General features: G+C 36.6%; 1 protein-coding gene across 1 annotated transcript; it reads left to right on the forward strand.

Annotated features, from left to right (window-relative positions):
* On the forward strand, positions 7,157 to 9,278 carry LOC107616930 (GPI transamidase component PIG-S-like). Its single transcript, XM_021110899.1, has 6 exons — positions 7,157 to 7,374; positions 7,878 to 7,962; positions 8,044 to 8,133; positions 8,523 to 8,596; positions 8,831 to 8,915; positions 9,028 to 9,278. Exons 1-6 carry the CDS (start codon positions 7,265 to 7,267, stop codon positions 9,136 to 9,138), a joined length of 555 nt encoding a protein of 184 aa, XP_020966558.1. The 5' UTR covers positions 7,157 to 7,264; the 3' UTR covers positions 9,139 to 9,278.

The following is an 11,690-nucleotide window of genomic DNA, read 5'->3' on the forward strand; positions in this document are numbered from 1 at the left end:
TATTTGCTTTGATAATTGACCAATTTGCCTCTTTAGATTCCTCAGTGAAGCTTCATGGTTCTTGTTGGCTAGCTCTTGATGTTTCATCATCTTCTCCATCAATATCTCCAAGTTGGAGATCCTTTGAGATTCCTGGGGTGGTTGTGGTTGATTATGGGATGTTGATGGTGAATGGTAGTTATTTTGGTTAGTGGATGAGTTGTTGGGTGGATAGGAGTTGGGTTGAGGTTGGTTATTTTGTGGTTTTCTGTATGGATTTTGGTTAGTATTTTGATGGTTTTGATGGTTTGTGTTTCTGAAGTTGTTTTGGTTTGAGCTTCTTTACCAAGGTTGCTGGTTTTGGTTCTCTCCCCATTTCAGATTTGGGTGGTTTCTCCAGGATGAGTTGTAAGTGTCTCCATGGAAGTCATTTAATCCAGAACCTTGATTTTGCATGTATTGCACTTGCTCTTGCTGCTGCTCCTCATAGTTTTTCTTTTGTTGTCCCCACACCATTAATGGTTGGTTAGTTGTACTCACTGCTGCAAGTTGCAATCCATCCACCCTCTTTGACATTATTTCAATTTGTTGTTGGAGCTGCTGGTGCATGAGTTTGTTCTGAGCTAGTATAGTATCAACTCCTTCAAGCTCAAATACACCCTTCTTTGGAGCTGTTTGCCTTTCAGAGGAGTAGAAGTACTCATTGTTGGCCACCATGTCTATGAGATCATGTGCCTCTTGAGCAGTTTTCATCATTTGCAAAGATCCTCCTGATGAATAATCTAAAGCTTTCCTTGAAGGTAGAGACAAGCCTTCATAGAAATTCTGCAACTCCACCCATTCACTGAACATTCCCTCTGGACACCTTCTGATCAAGGCTTTATACCTCTCCCAACCTTCATACAATGATTCTCCTTCTTGCTGTCTGAAGGTTTGCACATCAGTTTTTAGCTTGATGACTCTTTGAGGTGGATAGAATTTGGCTAAGAATTTGCTAACCAAATCATCCCAACTGGTAATACTCTCTTTAGGGAAGGTTTCTAACCAATGTGTGGCTTTGTCTCTCAATAAAAATGGGAATAAAAGAAGCTTATCGATGTCAGGGTTTACTCCATTGGTTTTGACAGTGTCACAGATTCTCAAAAACACAGAGAGGTATTGGTTTGGATCCTCAGCAGCACTACCTCCATATTGGCAATTGTTTTGAACTAGGGTAATCAATTGAGGCTTGAGTTCAAAGTTATTGGCATTAACATTGGGGGTTAGGATACTACCCCCACAATTCTTTGGGTTGGGGATAGTGTAGGAGGCTAAGACTCTTCTCTGAGGCTGGCCATTGTTGTTGGCCACCCCATCAGTGTGATCTGGAATATTATCATCCATTACTTGATCTTCCTCCTCTAATTCCTCTTCACCAATAACTCCTTTCCCTCTTGCTTCTCTTCTCAATCTTCGGAGTGTTCTCTCATCAAGGTTAAAAGATGTAGATTCACCTCATCTTCCTCCTGACATAAACACAAAACCATAAACCAGAATGAAACACTCTACTGCTAGAGTGAAGTTAGTGTTAGCTTAAGCAAAAATTCAAACAGTTAGTGTGCTTAGTGAAAATAAAAAGAAAATGCTTAATCAAGATTATCACCCTACTTAATCGTTGTCAATCTAAATCAATCCCCGGCAACGGTGCCAAAAACTTGATGAGGAAAAAACGATTCCACACAAAACTCACCGGCAAGTGTACCAGGTCGCATCAAGTAGTAATTACTCACAAGAGTGAGGTCGATCCCATAGGGATTGATAGATTGAATAATTTTAGGTAGGAGATGAATTTAGTTAAGCGAATATTTGAGGAATTGAGTGATTTTAATTGACAGAAGCTAAATTGCAAGTAAATAAAGGTGCAGAAGGTAAATTGAGCAGAAGAATAAAGTGCAAAAGAGGTAAATTGCAAGTAACTTAAAGAACAAGAAAGTAAAAGAGTTGAAACTTAAATTGCAAGAAAAGTAAATTGCAGAAACTTAAAGTGCAAGAAAGGTAAATTGCTGAATCTAAATTACTGCGAAATGTAAATTGCTTGAAGAGTAAAAGGGATTTGGGTACTGGGATTCAGAATTCAATAATAAAATGTAAATTGAAGAAGATCAAAGAGCTTTGAGATGAAGAAATTCAGCTCAGCCACTAAACAAAAATGTAAAATTGCTTGAAGAAACAACCAGCAAGAACACTTAACTCAATTGTGAAAAATCCTAAAGAGAATTTGAAGATCGAAGAAGAGAAATAAGATTAGAAAGCATATCTAGATATCAATTGCTCTCTTGATCAAGCAGAAAAGTAATTGCAGAAGAAATGAAAAGGAAAAATAGTAAATGAAACTTAGATCCAATTCTCCAATTCCCAAAACTACTACCATATCAGAGAAAATAGAGAGCATGCACCTCTAAAAGGTTGCAGGTGCATTGCAGAGACCAAAAGGCATTCTTCTGTAAGCAAATACTCCAGATGGACATGTGAATGCTGTTTTCTCTTGGTCTTGAGGATCCACTGCAATTTGGTTGTAGCATGAATAGCCATCCAAAAAGCAGTAGTATTCATGACCTGCTAGTCTTTCTAGCATTTGGTCTATGAATGGTAAAGGAAAATGATCCTTTCTGGTGGCTGTATTGAGCTTTCTGTAATCAATACACATACGCCACCCTGTAACTGTTCTTGTGGGAACCAGTTCATTCTTTTCATTATGAACCACTGTCATGCCTCCCTTCTTGGGGACAACTTGGACAGCGCTCACCCAGGGGCTATCAGAAATATGATAAATAATCACAGCCTCTAGTAACTTAGTGACCTCTTTCTGCACCACTTCCTTCATGGCTGGATTTAGCCGCCTCTGTGGTTGAACCACTGGCTTAGCATCATCCTCTAATAGGATCTTGTGCATACATCTTGCTGGGTTAATGCCCTTAAGGTCACTTATGGACCACCCAAGAGCTGTCTTGTGTGTCCTTAGCACTTGAATTAGTGCTTTCTCTTCCTGTAGATTTAAAGCAGAGCTTATGATCACTGGAAAAGTGTCACCCTCTCCCAAAAATGCATATTTCAGGGATGGTGGTAGTGGTTTGAGCTCAGGTTTAGGAGGTTTTTCCTCTTCCTGAGGGATTTTCAGAGGTACTTTTATTTCCTCTGATTCCTCCAGATCAGGCTGAACATCTTTAAAGATGTCTTCTAGCTCTGATTCAAGACTCTCAGTCATATTGATCTCTTCCACTAAAGAATCAATAATATCAGTGCTCATGCAGTCATTTGATGTGTCTGGATGCTGCATAGCTTTGACAGCATTTAACTTAAACTCATCCTCATTAACTCTCAAGGTCACTTCCCCTTTTTGTACATCAATAAGAGTTCGTCCAGTTACTAGGAAAGGTCTTCCTAGAATGAGAGTTGCACTCTTGTGCTCCTCCATTTCCAGTACTACAAAATTAGTGGGAAAGGCAAATGGCCTAACCTTGACAATCATGTCCTCAATGATGCCTGATGGATATTTAATGGAGCCATCAGCAAGTTGAAGACATATCCGGGTTGGTTTGACTTCTTCAGTCAAGCCAAGCTTTCTAATAGTAGATGCAGGTATTAGGTTAATACTTGCTCCAAGGTCACATAGGGCTGTCTTGGTACAAGCACCCTCTAATGTGCATGGTATCATAAAGCTTCCTGGATCTTGAAGCTTCTCTGGTAAGCTTTTCAGAATGACTGCACTGCATTCTTCAGTGAGAAACACTTTTTCAGTTTCTCTCCAATCCTTCTTATGACTTAAGATCTCTTTCATGAACTTAGCATAAGCGGGTATTTGCTCAAGTGCCTCTGCAAATGGAATCTTTATTTCAAGAGTCCTGAGATAGTCTGCAAAGCAGGCAAATTGTTTATCCTGTTCCGCTTGGCGGAGTTTCTGAGGATAAGGCATCTTGGCTTTATATTCTTCAACCTTAGTTGCTGCAGGTTTATTTCCTACAGAGGTGATTGGAGAAGCCTTCTTAGAGGGGTTATCATCAGCACTTGCAGGTGTCTGATCCCTTATTGGCGATTGAATGCCAGGATTGGGTGCTGGATGGGCGTTTAACGCCAGCTTCCCACCCTTTTTTGGCGTTTGAACGCCAGAACTTGACAAGGAATGGGCGTTTAACGCCAACTTTTCCCCCTTTTTTGGCGTTTAAATGCCTGAGTTATTCCTCTCTGGGCTCTTGATGTCCTCAGAGGGATTTTGGGAAGTGGTTTGGTCATCCTCTGTCATTTGTTCCTTTCTTGACTTTTTGCTACTTTGAGCTGAGTTATTCAATGTCTTCCCGCTCCTTAGTTGGACAGCTTGGCATTCTTCTGTTATCTGTTTTGATAGCTTCTGTCTTGTTTGATTCAATTGTGCTTCTATATTCTTGTTATCCTTTTTAGTGTCTTGGAGCATCTCTTTGAATTTTGCTAATTTTTTTGTCATAAGGAGTAATTGATGATTAAGTTCAACAATCTGTTCTTGAGGATTGGGATCAGTAGTTACTGCCATAGCCTCTTCTTTTATGGAGGACTCACTGTTTGAGTACAGATGTTGATTTCTAGCAACTGTATCTATGAGCTCTTGAGCTTCTTCAATTGTTTTTCTCATGTGTATAGATCCACCAGCTGAGTGGTCTAGGGACATCTGAGCTTTTTCTGTAAGCCCATAGTAGAAGATGTCTAACTGTACCCACTCTGAAAACATTTCAGAGGGGCATTTTCTCAGCATCCCTCTGTACCTCTCCCAAGCATTATAAAGGGATTCATGATCCTCTTGTTTAAAGCCTTGGATGTCCAGCCTTAGCTGTGTCATCCTTCTTGGAGGGTAAAATTGATTCAGGAATTTGTCTGTTAATTGTCTCCATGTTTTTATGCTTGATGTGGGTTGGTTATTTAACCACCTCTTAGCTTGATCTTTTACAAAAAATGAAAACAATAACAATCTGTAGACATCCTGATCCACTTCTTTATCATGTACTGTGTCAGCAATTTGTAAGAACTGTGCCAGAAACTCAGTAGGTTCTTCTTGTGGAAGACCGGAATACTAGCAATTTTGCTGCACCATCACTACAAGAAAAATACCCATTCAGCCACACTTTTTTTAAGTTACATTTGAAAAGCGTAGCCTATTCTATGAATAGGCTACGCTTTTCTCCGTGTTGCCTTTTTATATGAGAAAAAGATACACAATTGTGGCATCATTTAACAAGTGTAGCCTTAGATATTTTAGAAATCACTTATAAAGCGTAGCCGTAGGTTGATATCTATAGGTTCACATTTTGTATCAAAGGGGACGCTTTTAGAGAGTAGCCTATTTATTAAGTTTTGGGTGCGTTTTAAAGTGATGCCTAATGTGTCTAGAGCAAAAAATTTGACACTTAGTGAATTTTTTCCCTCTTTTCCCTGAAAGCAAAGTCACATACACTTAGGCCCAGTTTGGGTAAATGACTTAAATAAGTTATTTTGTGTTTGGATTTTTAGTTATAAAAGTACTTATTTTAAAGTTGTAGCGTTTGAATAAATAACTCAAAAAATACATTTTTTTACACAAGAGAATGAATATTAAAATAAGGGATAACGATGATAAAAAATACTTTCCAATATTAAATGTTGATTTTACATAACCTAATCACTAATATTGTGTATGATATAGTAGGTGAAAATAAAAAATAAATATAAAATGTGTGTCAATGTATATTTTGTTGTTGTTTTTTTATTTTTTTATACTCCTATTAGAACTCCCTTCTCCTTTATTAAGGTCAAGAACTTGCTATAATTAACTATGAAAATAATAGCAAGCTATAAAATCACATGTAAAAAAAATAAAATTAAAACTGAAATTTCATACCACAATTAAATATAAATTTAATAATAAAAATAGAGTGATAAAATGATAAAAAAATACCAAAAAAATTATATGCAATAGATTATTCAGATGGAATATTGTCTGAAAATGGTGGTGGAAGATCAATACTTTCAGCAGATGAATCATTACGTGAAAATGGTGATGGATGACCCTTACTTGCAGCTGATGGAACATTGCGTAAGAATGATGGTGGAAGGCCAATACTTCTAGCAGACCTTACGTGAAAATGGTGGTGGAGGGAAAGTAGATTTTTTTGTTTTGAAGTTAAATTTTTTTTAAGTAAGTGGTAGAATGACTTATCGAGAAGTAGAGAAGTCATATATTTCTACTTCTTCAAAAAGTTATGAATTAACTTTTCGGGAAGTTAAAAGTTTTTTTTTAAAGTAGTGCCAAACATACATACTGTGACTTTTCATAATCCAAAAGTCAAAAAAAGTAGCTTCTGCTACTTCCCAAACGGGCTCTTAGTAAAATTTTTGTCATTCCCTCCAAAGAACGCACCTTCATTCATCCTCGCAACCCTGCCTCCCTGCACCTACTTCGTAAACCCTCGCAACCCTGCCAATTAATTGTTTAAAACCCTAACTCCCCTTCCAATTAATTGTTCAAATGCACACAACCTTTCCTTTCACACACACACCCAGATCTGAGAGAATGAGTGAACCAGAGGGAGGAGAGGAGGAAGACATAGATGACAGCACGAGCGAGAGAACAGAGAGTGAGAGGGGGTCACTGCCGCAATGCCGCTACAGCCGCCGCCATCGCCGTCGTGGAGGAGGGAGTCCGGAGGAGAGAGAGAGAAAGACGATTCACAAACGAGATGGAGAGAGAGGACGAAGACGTGACGCGAGAGAGAAGGAGGCTGTTCCGCCGTGCACTGTCATCGCTCCTGGGGTCAATTGAAGCCGTCGCCGTTGCTAGGGCTTGCCATGCTCCTGTTCTCACTTTCGGCTTTGACTTCTCCGCTTCTCGCGGCCTCGGTCCAAATGACGTCGCAGCAGCAATTACCCGCAAGATGTCCCAACTGAACCCTAACTCCTCGTGATGTGGCAATTGCGACGGCGGTGACTACGATGTCTCTGTGGTCATCGATTCGGGCTCCAGTTGCGCGCAAACGGAGGGTTCGGAAGCTCAGTGTCCGTTGAAGTGTGGTAAAGTTATTTTTGGCGGGAAGTTGAGTGACGAAGATTTTGATGAGATGCTGAAGCGTTGTTTGGGGAATGTAGGCGGTGGAGGGAAGGGTTATAGTGTTGTGGTTTTTAATGGGGACAAGGAGGAAGGGAAGTGAGGGCTGTGGTGGGTAAGTACCGGCATGCGTGGGTACTCGGCCACATTTTGGAGGATGAGGCGGCTTCAAGGACAGCTGAGATCTTTGCCAGGTTGTTTATGAGTGGCGGGAGTGAAGGGAATTCGATTCGCAGTGAGTTCATGCCGGTTGGTGCTGATGGCAGGTTCAGTTTGCTCAATGCAGAGCCACAAGATTGGATATATGATTGGTATGGATTGTGAAATTGAGACTCCATTTCAGTGTTTTTTTAATGAGGTTTTATTTCAATTTTTTTTTCTTCCAAAAACTAGCTATTGATGTTTTATAAATAGGAATTAATGTTCTATTTACTGACAGTGTAAAGTGTCACTGTCAGAAATGAAAATACAATTAAGTGTCAGATTAGTATACCCTTTACAATAGTACCCATCATGATTTCTCACTTGCAATTTGATTGATGGATAGTGTAAAACTTTTTACATTGCAGGGCATAGAAATTCATCTTAGATGGATGATAAGTATTTATTTTGCTATATTGTATCTAGATGTGTTATTTATAAGTTAGGCACTCAGAATTCACATGTTTTAAGTGGTGACATAGAGGCTTTAACAGTTATTCTAGATCATTGTTGAACTGTTCTTTTGCTTTTATATGTGTTGTCATGAATATTATTAGCTTAGTTTTCTTTGAAAGAGTTTCATCCTGAAGTTTCTGTGGTGATCTTAATATAGGAGTTTTCATGAAATTGACAAGACTCTGTTGCATCCTGTGATCCAAGCTTTGCAACCTATAGCAAACATAACGGTTGAAAGCCAGGTATAGCCTTTTATACATGTGATGGTTAAAAAGTCGTGGCATTGTTTAGATTTGAATTATTTTCTTGTTCCTAATTGGCAGGTTTTATACTACACGCCAAAGTCTTCTTTTTCGTACTGGGATGATATACACGGAAGCCACATATTCAGTACCAAGGATCTTCCTTTCTTTGTATACATTCTCTTTGGTCTTGACTTATTTATAGTTTGTAGCAAATTTACCATTATTTAGTTCTAACTTTAGACCCTTTCTACTTTTGTATCATTGGATAGATGATGTGCCTTTCTACCCGAAAATATTTGATTTGTTGGCATAATTAGTGATTATCAGATAAAGTCACAGCGCTTTGAACATTTTGAAGTTCCTGTGTCTATTGAGTTATGCATATGTCTTTTGTAGAGATGGTTCAACTTACGTGAGTTCTTTATCACTGCTAATGCATTAGAAAGTATCTGCAGAACCTTGCAATTTTTCTTGTAGTATTTACTTAATATCTATCTGAGATACAACAATAATAAATTTGGTGATGTATTTGATGTAAATATTTTGATGTTGAACAACTTAATTCAAATGAGTGGCATCTAGATACTTCAGTTGCAGCGGGAGGGAGATCTAAAGTATTGCAACTTGTGGTGTATACTCTTCAGCTCAATCCTAGATTTATTTACTTCTTTTCATAATCTAAGAATTCGTTTCTTCTTTTACTTTTGATAGCCTTCCTAGTGCTAGCATTAAATGGAAAAAATTGAAATTTCTTTTGTCTCATTGTCTCTACTGCTATTACAATTCTCTATTGTGATTAGTTTGTTGATTCTGATCTGCGTTTAGATAGAGCTTACATTAAATGTTTCCTTGTATATAATGGCAGGTATATACCATCTGCAAAGGAATGTCCTCTGCAATTGGAGCTTCCAAATGGAGATCTCTCCAAGACTAATGGCTTTATATCTCCTGTTATTCATCTCACCTTCAAAATTTCCTTACTTTATCATTTTGTAATATCACATCTCTTATAAAATTCCAAATTTGTGATTGTTATGAAGAGCCTATTTTGGAATATTGCAGATGTGGGGTGGTGTTGTTGTATGGAATCCCGAAAGTTGTGTAAAGGATTTGGAGAGTAAAGATCCAGACAGACGTGTGATTTCTCCCCAGGTTTTCCTTTTAGTTTGTTAACACTCATTAATCAAAATCTTCAATTATATACATCGAAAGTAACCCAATTTTTGGAAAATTTTATTCTGTTTATTTTCAACCCAGTGTAATAAGTTCTCATTAACAAATAATTGATATATCTGAGCCATTACAATTCAGCAATTATTTTAAAGCACTTTTATTTATTTTCTTGTTTAGATAGAGAATATTATGCTATTTGTTTATGCTGGTATACATACATATCATAAGTTCAGTTTCTGAACATGGTTTGAGCTAAATCTTGATGGTTCTAAGTGAATGAATTGCTCATGTTTCCAACTGCACTTTGCCAGCTTCAATAAGTAATCAACATTATGTTCCATTTTCGTTTTCTTTTGCACCATCTTTTAAGTGATCCATCTCTACTATTCCTAGAAGCTGTGCATTCTTTTATACATTGAGAAGGAGCAAAAACAGGAGCGTTCTTCAAGTTTTTGGCTCTTCATCAATCATAGCACCAAGAGAAAGAGAATGATGGCCAAGGAGGGAGCTGACTGAAGCTTAAGAGGGAGCTGCGTTCCACTCACCCAACCGTCGAACAAGATATTTAAAGAACAAGATTTTTTTCTCTTCTATGAGAAGGTTAATAACTTTTATTAGAAGATACTTATGTAGGATACAATATTTTGGTTTTTTATAGTTTATTAGTAGTAAATTCTAAGTGGTCTAATGTATATTTTGATATGGGTATGTTTAATTTAGTGTGAGATGTATGAATACTCATTTATGATCATCCCAATATTTTTAGTTCATTATAAATATATTTTGTTAAAGGATAATTTTTATTATTTAAAGAATATTGTATGGTATTATTATGTATTTATTTTTATTTTATAATTTTTGACTAATTTAATTAAAAAAATAGGATTATATATATAATCATATTACTAAATATTAGGTTTTAGAAAAAAAATTATTAGAATATATATATATAAAATAAAATAAAACAATGAGGGACCTAAGACTACACTTATATACAGTAGCTATAATATACAAAAAAAAAAAGAGGGATCTAAGGCTACGCTTATAAAAGGTAGCTATGGTATACAATGTGGCTACGCTTTACAAGTGATGCAGTAACGTTGAAAAGCGTAGCCTATTCTGGAAAAATGAAAGCTGAAAAGCGTAGCCTTTGGTCCTGGACAGCATCACTTGAAAAGCGTAGCCTATTCTCAAATGCGAAAAGCGTAGCCCTTGTTGCAGAAAAGCGTGGCCTTTGAGAATAGGCAATGGTCGAATAGGAATCACTCCAAAAAGCGTAGCCGTAGCCCAAAAAGCGTAGCCGTAGCCTAAGGCATCATTTTTTTCACTTTTGGCTACACTTTTCATGTGTACCTGAATGGGTGTTTTTCTTGTAGTGCATGATAATGAGCTGAGGATTTAGCTCAAAGCTGCTTGCTTTGATGGGAGGTATACAGATGCTACTCCCATATGCAGCTGTAATGGGGTTAGCATATGACCCCAGAGTCCTTCTGGACTGTTCACTTCCACTTATGTCCATGATGGAGAAAAGGGAATTGATATGAATTATTTTTTTTTTTAAAAGTAACCAAAAATAATAAGTAAAATAAATGGAAAATAAAATAAAATTTCGAAAACAAAAAGAAAATAAAATAAAAGCAAATTGAAAACTAAATTAATTAATTAATTAAAAAGATTTTGAAATTAGCAATTAAAAAGATTTGATTTTTGAAAAAGATTTGAAAAGATCAATTTTTTGAAATTAGAATATTAACTTGACTAAAAAAAAAGATATGATTTTGAAAATCTTTGACTAAATTAATGTAAAATTTTGAAATTTATGAGTAAAATAGGGAAAGGATATTTTTTTTATTTTTGAATTTTAATGTGGTAAGAGAAAAACAACAAAATGACACTAAACTTAGAAATTTTAGATCAAAACATAGAGAACAAACAAGAAAACTTTGAATGTCAAGATGAACACCAAGAACACTTTGAAGATCAAGATGAACACCAAGAACAAATTTTTGAAAAATTTTTAAGTAAATAAAAGCACAAAAACACCAAACTTAAAATTTTTAGAAAATAAGGCACAAATTTTCAAAAAATTAAAAGAAAACACAAAGAAGACACCAAACTTAGAAATTTTAAAAATCAAGAAAGAACTAAAGACATGCAATTTCGAAAAATTAAAAGAAAATACAAGCATGCAATTGACACCAAACTTAAAATATGAAACTAAACTCAAATAAAAGACTCTAAACCAACAAAAATAAAATATTCCTAATCTAAGCAACAAGATAAACCGTCAGTTGTCCAAACTCGAACAATCCCCGGCAACGGCGCCAAAAACTTGGTGCACGAAATTACAATCACACTTTTGCAACTCCACACAACTAACCAGCAAGTGCACTGGGTCGTCCAAGTAATACCTTATGTCAGTAAGGGTCGATCCCACAGAGATTGTCGCCTTGAAGCAAGCTATGGTTATCTTGTAACTCTTAGTCAGGATATCAATAATTCTCAGATTTAATTGTAAAAAGTAAAAGAACATGAAATAAATACTTGTTATG

This window comes from Arachis ipaensis, chromosome B09 (assembly GCF_000816755.2).
Source record: "Arachis ipaensis cultivar K30076 chromosome B09, Araip1.1, whole genome shotgun sequence".
In the NCBI taxonomy this organism is placed as follows: Eukaryota; Viridiplantae; Streptophyta; class Magnoliopsida; order Fabales; family Fabaceae; genus Arachis; species Arachis ipaensis.

Coding starts and splice junctions, on each gene's coding strand:
- LOC107616930 (XM_021110899.1), top strand. CDS start 7,265: ATGAGTGGCGGGAGTGAAGGGAATTCGATTCGCAGTGAGTTCATGCCG. Junction 7,375..7,877: donor CAAGATTGGATATATGATTG/GTATGGATTGTG, acceptor ATCTTAATATAG/GAGTTTTCATGAAATTGACA. Junction 7,963..8,043: donor ACATAACGGTTGAAAGCCAG/GTATAGCCTTTT, acceptor CCTAATTGGCAG/GTTTTATACTACACGCCAAA.